A 19684-nucleotide genomic window follows, 5' to 3' on the forward strand; every position below is an offset into this window, starting at 1 on the left:
CTCCCCCCGTTTCTCAAGGCTTCTTTTGAGATGGTGGGAGCCCTCTGGGTTCTAATTATAGTCGCAGAGACCAGAGCTGGTGTGAATGCCGCCTTTCTGCAGGACCTGGGCTTCCAGATCGGCTGCATAGAGCGGCTTACCGTGACCAGGTGGGGAAAGCAAGGTCCGGGGCAGAGACTCGGGAGGACGCTCCGGCCAGGCCGGGCTCAGGCCAGGCCGCAGCTCTCTCAGAAGGAAGCTATTTCACCCCAAGGCATGGATTTGGGTATTTTTGTTCTGGGGTCCTTATATAGCTGCTTTTGTAACTTGGAGACAATATCCACAGGGACTGTGTTAATGCAGGTTAAGAGAAAGGATATTTTTAATAAGAAAAGAGAAAAACCATTTGAAAGCCCCACAATTTCAGTAGTCTAGCGACATAATTTCAAGGAAAGTGAATATGTGATTAAAACATCTTGATTACCAAAACCGATCAGAGGAGGCCTGGCCAAAAGTAGAGTGGGCGCCGCCGGAGCCCATCCCGGCTGCTGCAAACCTCGGCGGCCGGGCGCGGGCGCGGGTCCGGGCGCGGGGCGCAGGCACCGCTGGGCGCTCAGGCGTTGGGGTTGGTACTCATGAGCTCCACGTCGGCGTCCACCATCTCCCTCACCAGCTCCTGCGGGGAGGACGCGAGCGCTGGTGAGACGGGAGCGTCTGGCCCCCTCCCGGGGCGCCCCCTCCACCTCCACCTCCACCGCGGCGCTTGCAGCGGCCGGCGCCCCCTCCCCGGCCCTCCTCGCCCTCCCGCCCGGGGCGCCTAGCCACCGCGTCCCCTCCCCGGGCCCGGACCGGAGCGGCCGGGAGACGCACTCACATCGAAGGCGACCCGGGGCTTCCAGCTGAGCTTCTGCTTGGCTTTGGTGCAGTCTCCCTGCAGAAAGTCCTGCGGGGCGGGGACGGAGCACACGGGCGGGCGGTCGGCGGCGGCCAACAGGCTCCCGGGTCCCCCGCGGGACCCGGGGTCCCCGGGAGCACACGCGGTTAAAGCCAGGCCCCCAAATGCTGCTCTCAATGAAACCGGATTTCTAATTAACCTGATGTAGTTCATCTCCCGGGTCCCCCCCGCGGGCCCGGGGTCCCTGCCCGCCGCCGCCACCGCGTCCCGCCGGCCTCAGTGACCTTCTTTTCTGCCTCGTGTTGTCAGGGACGCCGCCCCGAGAGCCGTGTCAGACTCGCGCTCGTCTCACGGAGCGGAGAGGGGGATGCGCCCTCCGCCCCTCCCCTGCTGTGCGCGCGCTCCCCCCTCCCCCCTCCCCCCTCCCACCACTCCCATCCTCCCCCCACCCCGTCTCTCCCCCCCTCCCGCTCCCGCGCAGCCCCGCGCCCTGCACACCCACGCGCGCGGGAAGAGGCGCGTCTCTCCGAGGGGCCCCTCCTTGCTGACCAGGCGCTGCCAGCCCTCGGCTGCCTGCTCCGTCCGTTCTCTCCCTTCCTCAGAAATGCTGATCTGGACCCCCTCACCCCACCCCCCGCGAAGGAGCGGCCCCCGCACTCGCACTCGGGGCTCCTCTACCCCCGCAGCCCCTTCCCCGCCGCCCGGCTCCAACGGCGGCCCATGTGCTCACTCGTGAGTTTCTCATCCCAGCTGACACGACCTTATCAAAATACAAAAACACATAAAAAAGGACGAGATGACTCAAGTAGTAGCCGCTAGGCCTCCCAGCGCAGGGAGGGAGCTGCAAACCGCCAAGGCCTCCCGGTTTCCCTCCATTGAAGAGACTTCCTGGGAAGGAAACCAGAAGAGCGTCAAGTATTGCCGCATCCCAGCCCTGCCGCTTGAACAGGTCCTGAGGACGCATGGATGCGAGCAAGAGGGATGAGAATTTCAAGATGATTCCAAAAGGAAAGGGAGACGAGAAGGAGGAAGGAAAGAAAGAAGAGAAAGGAAAGAAAAAGACTTTGAAATAGACCAAGCTGGGGGTAAGATGAACAGTTGGCCCCTCCAGATGCAAACGTGTTCCTCCAACGGTACAGGAGACAGGAGCCCTCAAACGGAGGCCAGCGAAGGCTGCCTGGACACAGGCGGGACTCTGCGCACCACACATACCCCAGGAAGACACTGTCTCTTAGCCACACGGAATATTGAAGAACAGCCTAAAAACCATGGCAACAAGGAAAGTAACATGCTCAAGCTGTAACTGAAGGCTTCTGCCCCACGTCCTCCCCAGGCTCCCGGAAGGTGGATGGAGATGGCAAAGGCGCAGGGGCGGGCAGGACCCGCTCTGCCCACCCGGCCCTGGCCCAGCCCCCGGCTCACGTCCGCTAAGGCGTCTGGATCCACTTCTGCACCGTTTGCCTGAAATCTGCTCCAACACGGCCCATCCAGCTGCTCTCCTCCTCCACCACCCAGCCTCACATTTTAGGCTGGAATAAATCAAGTTCCCAAAGGCACTGCGTTTCGCTGAAGGGCTGACTTCCTCTCCAGCATTAATAATAGTCAAACAAGTTATTTCTGCTGGCCTTAAAAGTCCATAGGCAGAGTCTTCAGGAAAAGTAAGACGCAAATATTACTAATTAGCAGTTTAACACAGTGCTACATGGAGCTGGAAATACAAGTGGAAAAACAAGTGAATTTATTTTTCTCTCCTTTCCCTAAGTAAACTTGTGTAGACTTCAGCGATACCTCTGTTCAACTCTGAGAGTCACACAAAGATATGCATTCTTTTTCCCCAGAGGGAGCTGTGAAACGTGGCATGAGGAAGCAACAGGGCCCCTCAGTTCCACAGCGGTCACGGTCACGGTCACGGCTTGAAGGAGCAGGGCCGCTGTTCCCTTCCCACACCTGCCGTGAGGTCACCGGTTCTGCAGAGGGTGTGAGCCGGGCTCTAAACTCCTGGTTAGCAGAACCCGAAGAACCGGTGCCATTTCAAATGGCCTCAGTAGGCTTGGAAAGGGTGCTTTGCATTGTAACTTGGTTTCCTGTATTTTTCTACAAGCAGCTCTTAATCTAAAAACAAGTAGGGAACTATAATTAAGGAAGAAGAAAAATGGCTTTCAAAAGCTCAGAAACAGACGTTGCTACTGTGCAAGGATTTCATTGAAACCAGAGATGCACCAGTGAAACTTCCCAGTGTAGTTCTGAGCCCAACTCCTACATTCCAGCTGAGCAGCTACCTTTCACCTTCTACCGAGGCTCTGTCTCCCTCAAATTTGATTAGACCGAGAGATCTTGTGAAGGAAAAGGATGAGGTTCCATTAAAACGGAACGGTGGCTCTGGACGCCAGCTGCTCCAAGCTGACATCTAGCCCAGCCCCTGGGCTTGCGCCCCAATCCACGTGTAGGGAAAGATGAAGGACGTCCCAGCTTGTTTTACCCTTAGCCCCTCCCGAAGGGCTTTCGTACGTCTCCCCAGTGTGTCCTTTAGGGAACCGGTTTGGGGCGCAGCAGTGGAGGTGCACGTGGCCGGCCTGCGGGGGAAGGAGGCTGGGAGCTGTGCTCTCCCAGGGCCACTCCCAGTACTCCCTGCCACTTCTCACAAACCCTCTCCACTAGGGTGTGGTCAGCTCCAAGGACGGGTGAGGAAGACGTTCATCTGTTCTGTTCTTTTCTTCTCTTCTGACCGTTCAGTTCCTTCTTTAGTTATAGACTTAAAGCCTCGGTATGACAACAGGGGCCAAAGCTGAATGAAAGTGATGATTTTATGCACAGTTTCCCAAGCGCACGTCGTGCGCTGGGTGGTCTGGACCTTTCCTTTAAAAGAGAGACGATAAAGCTCTGGGGAAAATATGAAGCATTTCCACGTGAAGATGACGTTTCCCGAACTCTGGCTCCTGGTGTCCTCCCCGTTTCCACAGGTGTTCCTTAGGTGAGTTTCAGCCTGTGATTTATTCTTGTCAGATTCAATTAGGGTTAGCTGAGCATTTTACAGCAGCAAAGCAGCACGAGCAGGGAAGACGTGTGTGTCCAGACGCCCTGCCCCTTCATGGTCCGAGGGCTCCAGGGCGCCTGATGACTCGGGTGGCCTTCAGGGCTTGTCCAGCCAGCAACCCTGAAGCCCGGGTGCCAGTGGTCAGAGTGGCAAACCCCAGCAGGTAGGAAGGCGTGTTTTGCTGCAGTAATTTTTCCGGCTTTCCTGGCTTCTGTTCTTGTTATAGTGAAGTGATAAAGGGCCAGACCAGATCCTGGAAAAGTCATTAGGCCAGTTCCTAAGCCCACAGTAGTTAACGCAAAACCCAGGAAAGCAGGGCCCATGCTGTGTCATTGTCTTACACTCTCACTACAGTCTTCTGGGCACCATTTCATCCTCATCAAGATAACAACACACCTTTAATACACCGGTTAGATTTCTTCCCTTCCCCCAATCTTACTTTCCTTTGGTCATTATTTAGCACATTAAATCCCTTTGATACTCAGCCGCTTCCCTGAAAATCACTGTGGTGAAAGCTGTTAAGCAGATTCTATCACATTTCTTTTCAAAGTTCATAGTCTCATTTCTTTTTTTTTTTTTTTCATAGTCTCATTTCTTTTACTCACTCTTTCACTGCGGTTACATTAGGAAAAGTTTAATTTTTTTTTTTTTTTTTGCCACGCTGCACGGCTTACAGAATCTTAGTTCCCTGACCAGGGATCGAACCCTCACCCTCAGCAATGAAAGCACGGAGTCCTAACCACTAGACCGCCAGAGAATTCCCAGGAAAATGTTAATACTAATATTAACATTAATATTAATTTCAAGTGATGTGTTTCCTCAACAGGCCTGCCTGTAAGTTTTGCAAAGGGCATCTGTTTAGGTGGAGAAACATTCTGAGAGTGTGAGCTCTTTTGGCAGGATGCTGTCAAATTTCTAAAGTGCATACTGAAAGATCTGGACTCGAGTGACATAAATAAGGAGAAGGGCACAGACGACCAGGACGACAGAAGCCCTGCTTAAACATCTTCAAGGATTTAAGACTCGGATTGTGAGCGCTGCTCCGTAGTCATCGCTTTCCTTCCACTTTTCTTAAAAAAGCTAAATTGAGGAATAGCTGAGGTTCCAAGGGAATAAAAGAATGCCAGTGAATTTGGTTCTTGATGTCACTTGATGCTAATGCCTTCCTCTTGGGGGAAATGCTCCTTTTTCGAAAGACAGAACTGCTAACAACAACACAGTCAATGGGAAAACCTGTAAAGCTGCACGGACCGTCCCAGTCACGGGTGGAGATGCGCAGCTGACAGTCGGTGAGAACGGGAAAAAACAAACAACAAAGTCTGGGTGTTCCCCCAGAAAGTCTGCAGTTGAGTCTGTCTCTGTCGGGCAGGTTAAACTCTTCATGTTCACATTTATGTCCTTTGATTGAAACCTTCCCAAAGAGGCAGCGAGCCCAGAGCAGTTCGCACCGCGGCAGCCTGAGTGAGGGTGCCCAGCGCGGCCCCCGCCCTCGCCTGCTGCACGTCAGCACCAGGGAAGCTGAAGCCCGGCCTCTCCTCTAATGACAGCGGCGATAAGAGACGAGAAGAAAACGGCCGTCTGGTCTGCTCAGGAAGCGGCCTCAGAGGGGCTGTCTGTCAGCGGGGCTGCCGTCGGGGAGAACAATGCTGGGCTCTCCCCCGGGGAAGTGCAGTCCGTCAGTACCGGCTCCACCGGCCACTGACCGTGGAGACAAAGTGGCAGAGGAAGCCGAGTGAGCAGCCCGTCCCGGGCGGCCGGGATGCGGGCAGGACAGGCGCACTGTGCCCTGGATGCTGGCACCCCTGCCAGTGGCCTCGCAAGTGAGCCTCGGGACGTGCTGTCGGGACCCCAGGGGGGCGGGAGGTGCCCGAGGGGATCTCCAGGACGCTTCCCCGCCCCCCCCCCACCCCCGCCGCTGATCCCATGTTTCTGGGCTGGGGACCACTCACTTCCAATTGGTAGAATTTGTCATTTGGAACCAGCAGCTACTAAGAGCTACCAAACCAAGGGGGGAGAAATACATCCGCCTCCGAGCGTACCCCAGACACGGATGAAGTCTACCCGGCACAGCAGAGCTTTCTGAAAAAGTGAATGAGAGCATTGTCTTCCCTAGGTGTCCACTTGTAAATCTGTAAATAAAGCCTACGGTGGGGGAAAAAAAACAAGCATTCACTTTATAAAGGGAGAACCCGATTAATGGCATTTATAGTGCAGCCTACATAGAGGTGCATCTCTTTTCATTTGTATTTTGAAAATATGATTAGCAGAAAAAGACAAATGTAGTTAGGGGAAAGGGAAGAAATACAGACACACAATTATACAGGGAAATACAGGACGAAACACTCCAATTTCCTTTTAAATAGAGCTTTAAAAATATCCTGGGGAAAGTCCTTTCAGGCAGACGTGCTCGGGAGGAGCGGAGACGAGGACAGGTGCCTTCCCGCGTGGAGCGGGCACGTGCCCCACACCCAGGCCGGCTTCTGTCCTGGCCGTCAGCCCCAGGCTCCCGTCCCCGTTCCCGGGGCAGAGAAGCAGGCCCCGGGGACGCCCCAGCCTTCTGCACCGGCCGGGCCCTGGGCCTCCGGGGCCTGTCCGGCTCACCCAGGCTCAGCCTGCGTAGGCTGGGCAGAGGAGAGTGTTTCTCGAAGCTGCCCCAGGAGGTTTGGGGGCTGTGGAGGCACAGGTGGGTGTGTCATGGGTTGCTCTAAATAAAATAAGCCAATAAGGTTTGGGGGTGCAGCCTGGCAGCACACATACTTCCGAGGTGCCACCTTCCTGCGCCTGGCCTGCATCTGTAACTGAACCGCAGCGCTCATTTCTCTGTTAGCTTTATTCCTTGATCTGCGGTGCTCATGGGAGCATCAGCCCAGAGGAAGCTCGACTAAGTCCTGTAACTGGGGCCTCTGGATTCTGATTCCTTCCCTGATGGTCACTCTGACCAGCTGATGCGGGGCTGACTTGCAGTGGCAATGCAGGGCTGGTTAATGAAAGGGAGATAAGATTGTTGGTGACCTCAGCATCCCGGGCTTCAAAGCCAGCACCGTCTTTGTCGGAAATTACTGGTTACTGTTAATAACTGGATCTAGGGTGTAAATATTACCCAGGCTAGTAGGAGGTGACACAAACCCCGCGGAAAGGAGATAAAGCTCCTTTAAGTGGACCGATTAAAGAGGGTTGTCACACAGTTGGCTGGTGGCCCTCTGGAGCACGAGGCCGGGCCGCTCTTCCTTTGACACTTAGTACTTTCTACCCTCCAAGCACTGCACATACACCAGCTCATGAAACCTCCAGACAATCAAAATGCAACTCAAGAGATCTTGTATCTGCTTCAGGTGGCCTCCTTCCTAGGGATGAAAGACCTGCAAAGCACCTGCAAGGCACCTGTGGGGCGAAGGCACGGCTCCGTGTTCACTCACCTATAGCCTGACGCCCCCTCACCCAGGGGGGCCGACTCAGGCCACCTGTGACCGCCACACGCGCAAGGGGAAGGCAATTTCCTTTCTAGTTGTTAGATTACTCGGTCCCTTAGAAATCTGCTCGCACCCTCACCCCCGCCTTTGAACATTAGTACTAAAGAGTATTGTAAGTAATATGGATGCTTCTGTGACACGGATGGGCTATTTTTTCCTTTGGGGTTTTTCTCAGCTTGTATAGTACATCAGGTCACTCAAACTCAAGAAACCTCACTTCAATAATCCATCCATCCATCCTTCCTCCCTCCCTCCCTTCCTTTTCCCCAACCAAAACAGAAAGGACATGACGGTCATTCAAACATACATTCCCTCAGTAACTTCTTAAGGCATGCTAAGGCTAACCAGGCCACTGACAGCATCCAAATTCTCGCTTTTTGGTTGCTTCTCTGGGAAGTTTCACATTTGAGGAAAAATTAAGACAACTGCTATATGACGTTTGTTAGTACGGTTTTTGAGAGACATGGGGAAAGATGAGTATGAAGACGAATCTTTAGGTTTTCTACGATTCTATCTGTCCATTCATTTGGTTTCCTGTCAATAGTGGGTTTACCAGGCTGTGGCGTAGCTACACTACCCGGTTACCGGGTGTATTTTCTTTTCTATCTCTGTAAGAGAGACAGAATCCCATTCCCGAACACGGCTATAGAGATACTTAAACCAAACAACTTGACGAACATCACAAACCCATCTAGTGGCCGCGCGCTGGGCCAGAAGCCAGCACTCACAACACCCAGTAGGACAAGCCCTCCCCAGAAAGCACTGCAAACAACATGCTTTGTGGACGTTCATTTGAGTGGCAAAGAGGCCTCTGAAGAATGAAGACTAAACCAAGTGGAAACATCAACGCGTTCCAGTGCTGGGTGACAAGACGGCCAGAGCAGGGAACACTTACGGTCCAGCGTGCGTGAGGCTTCTGGACCCCGCAAGCTAACTGAAGGTGGTGGAAATGAGACTGTTGGTTACAAGGGAAAGGGGTCGACAGGAAAGGTGCTGCAGGACCCTGCGGCGGGGGAGGGGGGGGAGGCCTTACACCGAGGGTGTGTCCGGTACGTGAGGGTGTGCATTTGTCAAAGCGGGTTCAGATCCGCGCGTTTCACCGCACACACATTTTATCTCAATAACAGAAGCTCCTTAGACGCTGACAGCACAGACACCACTGGGGAGACCTGGCTTCATCTGTGGCTCAACCACTGAGCTGTGTTGCCTTGGGGGAGTTCTCAATGCTTCTGAGCCTCAGGTTTTAAATCTGTGAAATGGGGAAACACGGCCCACCAGGCAACGTTGCTGTGAGGATTCACGGTTACACGTGGAAAGCAGCTGGCACCATTTCTAGTTCATCATGACAGCAGGCTGGCTAGTGTTGCTTTTATCACCAAGGTGGAGGGAAAGCAATTCTTTTCATATCTTCTGGTAACATCAAGGATGAAAATGTAATCTTCTAAAGTGGGCTGTCTTATAATTTTTCTTTTATAGTTATGTCGCTTTTACCTTGCACCCTAACCTAACTTCTGTTTCTAGATCATCATGTTTTGAATAATGCTAACAGACTTGGTATTCTGTTTTTCTGCAATTACTGTAATCATTTCACATGCTCTTGACTATTGCCAAACCTTTACGGCCTTAGACGCTGGGGAAGCAGCATTGGACTAGACAAGGCCTGTCATGAGCTTCTGTTTCAGCAGGAGGGACAGTCCAGAGGACAGCAGACGTGAATAAGCCCGTCTCAGCCACAGGGAGTTCAGGGCAGAAGGCTGAAGGGGAGGGGAGCTTGAAAACCAGTGGCAGGCCCTCCTTGAAGCAGTGACGTTTATCAGAGACTTGACTGATGAGAAAAAGCATCACATGAAGCTGTGGGGTAGCAGGGTCCTTCGGGGATGGAGGGAAGGCCACTGAGTCTGGACAGGGTGACGAGGTGGTTGGAGCCCAGAGGAGCTTGGCGATCACACTGGCCCCCGGGGTAATTCCCATCACGGGACCCAGGACCTTCGCAGCAGAGCCATGTTGTCACACAACTTTATCCTGTAGTCACTGATGGTCCCTTAGAGCACCTGCAGCCCGTGGGCCACAGCTATAAACTGGCCACCTCAGCCTGATGTAGTCTGAAAGTCTGATTTTCTGATGCCAATGTAATTTTTGAAAGTAAGTGTGGGATTGACTTCTAGCTCCATGTTTTACAAGGGTGGGTGAGTTATTTTTGCCCAGAATGCTCCAACTCTCACACACAACCACCTTCCCTCCTAAAGATCTGCCACTCTTTGTTGTGCTTGGGTCACTCAGCCTGGAAACATCTGGCCGCTCTTGAAGGGATGAGGTCTGGGCACCTGCCCTTGAGAGGAAGGACCGTGCCCAGCGGGCCTGCAGGACACAGTGCCCACGGGGCCTCCCGGGGCAGAGGGCAGCGCCTGCTGTGTGTGCAAGGAAGGGCTGACCCTCTTCTGGTCCAGCAAGGACACCGCGGACCTCCTGAGGGCTGCCTGCCCTTCGTCTCCTCCTGCAAGAGTGGGTCCCTGCCAGTGTTGGGCGCAGCTTGAGCTCCGCTGCGGCCACGGCCCCTCTTCTGCCCCATAAGGTCTCGAGAGGATGGGACACAGCACCTAAACCTGCTTGAGTTTAATTTTTTTTTTTTTTTTACGAAATCCTGTGTGTGTGTGTGTGTGTGTGTGTGTGTGTGTGTGTTGCGTAAAGGTCCACACACCTGCAGAGAAAGAACCTGCTTTACTTTTAAGATTTGTGCACCTTATCAGCCTCCGACTGAGTCCAGAGTCTGGCTTTGCTTGGAGCCCGGGGCGGCTTTGAGCACGGGCTCGGCTGGGTGTCTCCGACCTCACCGTGGCCGCCGAGCGGGGTGAGAGCGGCTGGAGACCAGGGGAGGCCGGGGGACGGTGGCCACGCAGGTGGTGGGGGACGGTGGCAGCCAGGACCAGGCGTAGCGGTGACGCAGGAAGCGGGTGAAGCGGGGCCCACTTTGGAGGAGCAGGCAGAGGACTGGCCGGGGGACAGAGGGGTGGGAGAGCATTCACGGAGGACACCGGGACTGCGGCCCCAGTGAGAACCTCTTCGCGGCGTTCAGAGACTCGTGGGAACTGAGCGCTGCCAGCAAAGTACGAGAGTCACATTTTATCACGACCCCTCGGCCGTTAGATGTTGTCCTCTTTTCAGGGAAACCTCTTGTTTTTATGATTATGAGACAGAGACCCTTCCAAAGGATTCCTTCTGTAGAATTACCTGCGGTCTCCTCTGTCATTCCGTGGACACACTGTCTTGTTTTGAATCTTGATTTGATGCCAAACCTCTCAGCGGAGGAAGTCTGGTGAACCCCGTGTGGGAGGGAGGCCCCTCAGCTCCATCCATGCCCCCCCAGCGGGCAGCCTGGCCGCACCTGACCGAGCAGGGAAAGGGTTAAGCCAGCTGCGTCCACGGCGTCCTGCCGACACGTCCCCTTCAGCCTGCGGCTGCTGCACAACAAAGCACGAGGGGGCCTTTCACATGACATCATAAAAGCCTGATTTATCACCAGCCACCAAACAACTAGAAAATCATAACATCCTTTCAGGAAAATGCAGTGGAAAATAATCAGGCTGACTTGATGGAAGCTTTGGAGGGGACCCCAAGTGCGACAGGCCGCCCAGCAACCCTTGGCAGGTGCTGCGCGTGTGGCCAGAGCGGCCGACGCCATTGAGGCTGGGGTCCGAGCTGTGCGCTGCCCATGACCGGGCGTGGCTTCCGTGTCCACAGATACAAGCGCTTGGGTCACACTATGCCAGCTCAGCTGAGGTAACAGTCCAGTGCGTGTGAAAGTCTTCTGGAAGTGACAGCTGTACGCAGACACGAGGGGTTACTGGTCACAGAAATGCAGGCACCACCCCGTGTCACGTGACCCCCACCTGCTCCTTCCCAGGACGCCGCCCTTCGTTCCGTGTCATGTTTCCAGAGTGTGTGCCCGTCTAAGATGCGTCACCATCCTTAACAACCCGGGGGCCAAGAGACGACGCAGAGGAGACGCTGGAAGCACCCCAGGAAACGCAGGACTGGCCGCCTCCCGCCCCCAGGAGCTGGTCCCAGGGACGTCCGCGCCTCTGAGCGGTTCCTCGCGCTCGGTAATTGGATAAAACCACGGAGCAGGAGCGCGGCTTCTCTGACAGGCATGATGCGTCTGCAGACAAACCGGAAAGGGGGCAGAGGCCGACGAGAGCCTCCGGTGGTTCTAGGGCTCCGGCCACAGCAATTCCACACGGCCCGCTGGCACCAACAGGGGCCCGCCTCGGCCAGGAGACGCCAACTCCGAAGGCCCTGGGGCTCTGGGGTGAGGGGGAACCGACAGGGCCGGTCTGGGGCGGAAGCTGGGCAGGAACGCAGCCCTGGACTCGTCAGAGCGACTTTCACTTGGTTTTGCTGCTTCCCCTCAGGTGTGCAGCGCGGACTCTTTGCAGGATCACAGGTGCACCGAGCAGATGCCCAGAGAAGGTTCCTGAAAGGCTGGGGCTCCGTGCGGCCCCGCGAAGGGGAGAGGCCCCGGGCGGGAGGTGCTCAGCCCAGCCCCGACCCGTCAGCCTGCAGAGGGGCCTCCGGGCACCTGGGGCCGCCTCGCCCCGACGGCCGCCCACCCCGGCCCGAGCCCCCAGGGCCTGCGGCGAACGGGGATGCCGTGGACGTGGACGGGGCAGAGGAAGGCCAGACAAAGCTGGCCCTGTGCCCGGCTCTGGGACCGGAGCCCCGCTCCGTGACGGAGGCGGCGGTGGGACAGCAGTGTCAAGGTCCCGCCCGAGCCCCTGCTCACGCCCCAAGGACGGCCGGCGCCCGCCCGGTACTACGGGCCACCCTGCACCTCCTCGCTACAGCCCTCCCCGTGAACGGCGGCCTCGGCGGAGCCCCGAGCTCTGCCCCGGAGTGGAGCTGCACGAGGGGCAGGGGGCACGGCGCGGGGGGCAGCGGCCTGGCCCCCGGCCCGGCGAGCTCCACGCAGGGGCCGCACGCGCGCGGGCTGACCGTGCTGGCGCGGGAACCGGGCTCCAGACGGTCGGTCCCCAGGAGAGCACCCTGGACGCCGGGGATCCCGTCCAGCACGGCTGGCTCGGCCCGGCGCCAGCTGCCCCGACCGCAGCGCGGGTGTTCGGAGATTGCGTCGCGCCCGGCCGCTGCGGCCACACGTGGGCACTTACCCCAGGGCCCCCGCGCCCCCCCGCCCCGGAGCCTCCATCCACCACAGCACAACCTCTCGGGCTCAGCCGAGGCTGCAGAGTCACGTTCCGCAGACCAGGAAACCGAGGCTTGGTCACAAAGTTACTGAGTAGGGGGCGGGGGCGAGCTTCAGACTCTGGCTGCTTTGCTCCCCAACCCTTGATCGCAACCCTAAATCGAGTGAAAGCCCCACGTGGGCAGGAACTGGATCTCGGCCACGGGCGGGACCACGCAGTGCATGGCTGGGGCTTCCCGGACACGGGCCTCCCCACCCCGAGGTCTCCTGCGCGGCCCTGCTTTTCTCCGTCGGGGTCCCCGCAGCCGACCCGGAGTCTGTAAGGACTCTACCGTCCGCCCCCAGGGGTGAGCGCCGGGACGGCCAGCACACAGCAGGCGCTCAGCAAGGATCTGTTTCGTGGATCAGGAATGTTTACAGCCAAGGTCAGTACTTTCCCCCATTTCCCCCAAGAAACACACCTGCCCCCCTTCCCGCTGCGTTGACACCATCACCCCTGCCGCCCCAGTTTAAAGTCACGGCGACTGTGACTGCCTCTTCCGCCCACATGTTTTTTCCCCAAACCTCTCCCAGAACTTCGGCTGGGGTCCTCTTTTCTCAGCCCTCAGGCCACGCGCACTTGTGTGACGACAGCCTTCCACAGACCCCCCGGCCCCGCTCGCTCCAGGGCCCCCTCTCCCTGGGGTGCCGTTCCTTCCCCCAGACAGAAATCTCCATTGTTTGCCAAGCCATTCCTTCCTAGAAGGCCGGCTCTCCATGTGGACCTACCCCCTCCCACCCGTCCCCCAAGGACACACACCCTCCCAGAGCGCCCCATCCTGGGAGCGCAGGGGTTGGGCGCCTGTCGCACCCCGCAGGGAAAGGAACTCTGTTGAGTCTCTTCCGCCCCGATCACAGCCTGGTACGGGTGCTGCTCACAGCGACTGCGCAAGAGAGAGGTGCTGGAAGGGTGACTGTGCTCCGTGTGTTAAGCTCTCTCCCCGCATTTGCTGAGGACGGGCCTGGAGCTCTGTAGTGGGGGCGGTGCTTTAGCGTCGCCTCTCTTTTCAGGATTTCCCTGGGTTGTTCGTTAGCAGTGACAACATAAGCAGCGTGGTTATTCCGGGGAGAAGAGGACCAGAGGGAGCTGTTTTAGGTGGAATTTCACGTCTCTGACGTGTCTGCACATTTCAGCGTCCACCCCGACCGCAAGAAAACCTTTCTCTGCAATGCGGTGCTTCTGAGTCGCTTACATATTTCAAGCTGCCTGCGGAGTGGCATTCAGCAACGTGGGAGGTTCCGTGGGTTATTTTATGTCACTGTTGAGGGCTGCTCCATGATGTACGGCTTCAGTTCACAGCCAGCAACACAATGTTACTGATTTTATACGGGAAAAGCCTAGAACAAGCACCTGTTTGGCCAAACCCGTATTCCTTGCTATTACAGCGAAGAACAGCTTCGAACACATGCTAAGAGTTTCCAACTGAATTCTCCTCTCTTCCTTTATTGCCTCCTCAATGAAAAGGCAGACTTGTTTTGCATGGAGAATCATAAGGTCTTTTAGTTTCGCAATACCTTAACTCATGGGTAGTCGAGCTAATCACCGCTCCCAAATGATGAAGCATCGAAACCATTAACAATTTTACATGAAAGCGTTTTCGTAAAATAGCTGCATTTTACAGGTCTGCGTGTAGAGATGCTGTGGAAATCACCGGCTGTTGCCTGTGTGTTGAATTTTCCTGCCGGCCCTGATGGAGGCCTTGCTGATAAAGGACCTAAAATATGAACAGTCTTCTCAGAGCTCTTCTCTGAATGTATTGCTCTAAATTTCCAGCTAAAAGGGCTGTAAGGGCAACACTCTACAAAATCAGAAATAAAGAGGTCATGCGCTTAATTTTAAGGCATCCTTTTAAAATGCAGAAATGTAAATACAATTCTTATTTTGCTTCAAGTGTTGACTTATAATACTGTCTACGAAATACCATTCATATGCCTGGTTTCAGGTTTTGCCACAGGGCTGGGCCTCCCGGGGTGGGAGGTGTGCACCCTTCAACCCTCGGGGTCCTGACCCGCAGCGGGCCTGTGACGGCCCCTCAGGAGCAGGTGTAGGGGAGAGGAGCCTGTCGCTCCGTGGGGCTTGTACTGTCGTATGACTCATCTCAGCCCAGGTCCCAAGGATGCATCGTTGGCTTCTTAACAGACGGGAGAACTCAGTCTCAGAGGTCAATTCAGGGGTCAGAATAGCTGATAATTCTCAGTCTCTAAATTTAACAATTACGCCCCCAACATGGAACCCGGTGGGACGCTGTGCACGCAGCCTCCCATGGAACATGGTCAATAACACTTTTCAGTTTTCCTAATAACACAGCCCTTCAGCTACGATTCCCAGAGGAATGAAATCCTGTCACTGCATCTTGTAACACGAAAGCGTGTTGCACAAGGTGCAGATGCAACCAACCCAGATGTTCCTGCCTCAGTGACCACATTTCCCTGGTGCGCGGCCAAAGGGCATCTCTTCCTTTGGGCTCATCCCCACCCGGTCTCAGACAAAGGCCACTTACCCGGGTGATTCTCCCCAACCACCTCTTCTTGAAAAGTTTATTGCATCCTTCTCTATAAAGACATTTTCATGTTGTTTCAAAGATACCCCTTAGATACCATGGTCCTAACGGCTCTTTAAGAAAATTGTTCTAACATGTCTTGTTTCTTTGCGCAGGTGACCAGTTCCTGGTTTCATAAGAGTTTTCCAAGCTCATCTTTCAGAGAGCCCTAAAGCACAGAATGGCCTTTCCGGCCTGTCTCCTGGCCCATGACCCTGACTCTCACCTTATGGAAAGGGCCCTGCTGTCTGGACCCTTCCCCACCCCCTGCCCAGCAACGGCTCCCGTGGCCCCAGCGTCCGCGGGGCTGCAAGGCGGCTCTGAGGCCGTAGCCTCTGCCCCACCCCGCGGCTCACTCTGCGGACACTGGCGTCACCCACATCAGGACCACACTCGCAGCACCGAGGGCACTAACCGTGGCCGTGGCCCCTCGCCCAGCATAGGTGTGAAGGCCGGACCCCACTCTGGCTCCTCAGCTCTCCTCTGCGGCACTCAAGGGTCCCGCCTGTGCCGAGGACACCACCAGCGACACACGTTAGTCTCTTTCTTTCTTTTTTTTTTTTTTTTAATAGGGAGCATTTTCTTTTTTCTTAAAATTTTATTTATTTATTTAATTTATGGCTTTGTTGGGTCTTTGTTTCTGTGCGAGGGCTTTCTCCAGTTGTGGCAAGCGGGGGCCACTCTTCATCGCGGTGCGCGGGCCTCTCACCATTGCGGCCTCTCTTGTTGCAGAGCACAGGCTCCAGACGCGCAGGCTCAGTAATTGTGGCTCACGGGCCCAGCCGCTCCGCGGCATGTGGGATCTTCCCAGACCAGGGCTCGAACCCGTGTCCCCTGCATTGGCAGGCAGATTCTCAACCACTGCGCCACCAGGGAAGCCCAGTCTCTTTCTTTAAATGGAAGAGGCTCCTTGAGGTGCTGGCCCTTCCGAGTGTCTGCCCAGACGGCCTGTTCCAGTGGCACCCAGGACATGGGCGACATGCCCCTGGCATCGTGACCAGGCAGAGTCAGGAATACTCAGGAGACTCTGGCCACTTTTTGTTGCATTTTAATTACCAAGTAGGATAAAATGTACATCCAGAGAGGAAAAGCCCTCTTAACTCACTGTCTCTTGACTAAATGTTTTAAAGAACTGCGAGAGTCTTGTTATACTGGAAAAAAAAAAAAAGGAACACACGAACGGAACAGAAAAATGCCCCACGGCTGTGCCGTGCCCTCAGGGGCAGGCCCAGCTGCAGCGCCTGGGCAGGGCCAGGTCAGCAGGGGGGACTGGGAGCCACGTGCCTGCGCCCCTCGCGGATGCAATCCAGGCCTGGCCTGGCAGGGCAGGGTCCCCTCAGAGCGGCGTCTGAATAGTTCTGGCCGTGCTGGGTTCCACCACCTTTCACAGCGCTCACGCCCCTAGATCTGGTCAGGCAGGGAGCCTGCCCCAGCACGTAGGCAGCGGCCCACACTCACTGCTGGCCTGTTCCCGCCACGTCTGAGCTCACACCTGTCCTGCAGGTTAGGGCGCCCAGCGACAGGTTCAGGAGGCCGGGCTGACGGAGGCCCCGAGCACCGCTGTCCTCACCACCCTCACACCCACGCGGCCCCGGGTGGCATTTCCAGTCCTTGCAGTTGAGGGACCGAAAAGGGAAAGAGACGTTCTCCTGAGATGCTCCGGGAGCTCAATTCCTGGTTCCTGGGTCACCAAGGCTCTAACTAAGCCGTGTGCACAACTGCTTTAAGTGCAAGGACCGACCTGGGCGCCGGGGGCCGCAGACTACAGCACACTGGGGTCTCACTCGAGGTCACCCATCCCCCATCTCTGACCTTGCAGAGCACGGACACAGACGTGGGCCTTTAGTCAGGGTCACACGGGCGTGACTGTCAGCATCCCCATTTCCGGGGTGACCCTTCAAGGTCTACTGACTGGTCTTTAGCGGGCAGCCCTGCTCTGCCTCACGCAGCCGGGGCGGCGGGGGAGGGAACTGAGTGAGATACGGTGTCAGGAAGTCTGCAGACCTGGCCACCTGGTAACGACAGTGTCCATCCTTCTCCCCGTCCTACACACGTCACTGCACAAATGCCCTTTCTCCCAAGCGCACATCAGCGAAACCCTGGGCTGTACCACCTCACACTCACCTGCTGTCCTCTGCATGGGACTTATCACGTTCTCCTTGCTGACAGCGTCCCAGAGCCCAGAAACGTCTGTCAGCTCAGACACCATCGAGGGCCTCCTTCTGTCCACATTCCACTGCTTGTCCTTGCCCTGCGTGTTGGATGTGCACAGGCGCACACACGCACGTGCATGCACGTGCTGCCCTGGCCTTCTCCCCACACTTGGCCAGGTCACTGGCTCTGGCTAAGCATCCGCTCCATCTCTCGGGTTTGTGTGTCTAACTCCATAGCCTTCCAGTTCACCTCCGGTCACCCAGCTCACAGACCCACTGCATTCTCGGCTCCCCTGCCTCTCCTGTGCCTTCAGGTGGGTCTCCTGGGGGTCCTGGTGCTAGTCAGATGCGGTTTCCTCCTCTGACCCTCAAGGCATCACCCCGATGCCCTCAACTGGTGTCAGTTCTCATCTCTGTTCTGACTCATTCGTATAATTTGCTTATCATTCAGCTTGGACTGTAGTCCACTCTAGGAAAAAAGATTAATTTTTCCTTTTCTCCATGAACAAAGATGGTGCTGTGCTTACAATGGGACTTCAAAAACAAGTGCAGGGATTCCCTGGTGGCACAGTGGTTAAGAATCCACCTGCCAATGCAGGGGACATGGGTTCAAGCCCTGGTCCGGGAAGATCCCACATGCCGTGGAGCAACTAAGTCCGTGCGCCACAACTACTGAGCCTGAGCTCTAGAGCTCACGAGCCACAACTACTGAGCCCGCGAGCCACAACACTGAAGCCCGTGTGCCTAGAGCCTGTGCTCCTCAACAAGAGAAGCCACCACAATGAGAAGCCCGCGCACCACAACGAAGAGTAGCCCCCACTCGCCACAACTAGAGAAAGCCCGCACACAGCAACAAAGACCCAACACAGCCAAAAAAATAAATAAATAAAAATTTTAAATATATTTAAAAAAAAACAAGTGCAAAAGATACACGTATATGGAAAGACATCTCATGTTCATGGATTAGAAGAGTTAATGTGCTAAGAGGACAATGCTACTCAAAGTCATCTACACATCCAGTGCAACCCCTATTAAAACTCCAGTAGATTTTTTTTTCCTTTGCAGAAATAAGAATCCATCCTAAAATTCATATGAAATCTCAAGGGCCTGGGAATAGACGACAGAGTTTTAAAAAAGAAAAAGTTGGAAAAAGTTTGAAATCACTTCCTGATTTCAAAACCTATTACTAAAGCTATGATAGTCAAAGCTGTGTGTTTCTGGCATAAAGACAGATGAATAAACCAATAGGATAGAACATAGATCCCAGAAATAAACCCTTGTATACATGGTCAAAAGATAAAACTGCTAGAAGAAAACATGAGAGAAAAGTTTTATGACATTGGATCTGGCAATTATTTCTTGATATGTCACCAGAAACACAAGCAATAAAATTAATAATAGATAAACTGGACTACATCAAAAACTAAAACTTCTGTATATCAAAGGACACAATGAACAGGGTGAAAATACAACCTACTGAATGGGAGAAAATATGTGAAAACGATATATCTGATAAGGGATTAATATCCAGAATAAAGAACTCCCAAAACTTAATAAAACAAACATCCTGATTGAAAAATGGACAAATGACTTGAATAGACATTTCTTCAAAGAAGACATAAAAATAGGCAATAAGCAAATGAAAAGATGTTCAACATTGCTAACAAATATGGAAACACAGATCAAAACCACAACAAGATACCACTTCACACCCATTCGGATGGTTACTTTAAAAAAAATAAACAACAAGAGTTGGCGAGGATGTGGGGAAACTAGAACACTTGCACCCTGTTGGTGGCAACGTAAAATGGTGCAGTCACCATGGAGAACAGTATGGAGACTCCTCGAGAAACACAGAATTAATATATGATGTAGCAATTCTACTTATGGGTACCTATCCAAAAGAACTGTACCCTGTTGGTGGCAATGTAAAATGATACAGTCACTATGGAGACTCCTCAAAAAACACAGAATTAATATATGATCCAGCAATTCTACTTATGGGTACCTATCCAGAAGAATTGAAAGCAAGGTCTTGAACAGACATTTGGACACCCATGTTCACAGCAGCATTATTCACAATAGGCAAAAGGTGGAAGCAACCCAAGTGCCCATCGACAGGTGATGGATGAACAAAACATGGTCCATACACACAATGGAACATTATTCAGTCTTAAACAGGAAGGAAATCCTGACACAGGCTATACAACATGGATGGACTCTGAGGACATTGTGCCCGGTGAAATAAGCCAGACACAAAAGGAAAAACAGTACACGATTCCACCCACATGAGGTCCCTCAGGGAATCAGATTCATAGAGACAAAAAGTAGGAGGGTGGGCCCAGGGACTGGGGGAGGGAGTGAGGAATTATTGTTT

At 54.5% G+C, this 19684-nt stretch overlaps 1 protein-coding gene across 2 annotated transcripts in view; it reads right to left on the reverse strand.

Annotated features, from left to right (window-relative positions):
- Positions 1-336: 336 nt before the first annotated feature.
- Positions 337-19684, reverse strand: part of GMDS (GDP-mannose 4,6-dehydratase) — a 491129-nt gene continuing 471781 nt past the window's right edge. The window contains exons 10-11 of one of the 2 annotated variants that reach the window (XM_036870073.1): positions 854-922; positions 337-655 (exon numbers count right to left, since the gene is read on the reverse strand). In XM_036870073.1, the coding sequence (XP_036725968.1) occupies positions 593-655; positions 854-922 (132 nt within the window). In that variant the 3' untranslated portion in view covers positions 337-592. The remainder of the gene's footprint in view (positions 656-853; positions 923-19684) is intronic. The other variant, XM_036870074.1, reaches the window with a different exon arrangement.

Source organism: Balaenoptera musculus, chromosome 11 (genome assembly GCF_009873245.2).
Source record: "Balaenoptera musculus isolate JJ_BM4_2016_0621 chromosome 11, mBalMus1.pri.v3, whole genome shotgun sequence".
In the NCBI taxonomy this organism is placed as follows: Eukaryota; Metazoa; Chordata; class Mammalia; order Artiodactyla; family Balaenopteridae; genus Balaenoptera; species Balaenoptera musculus.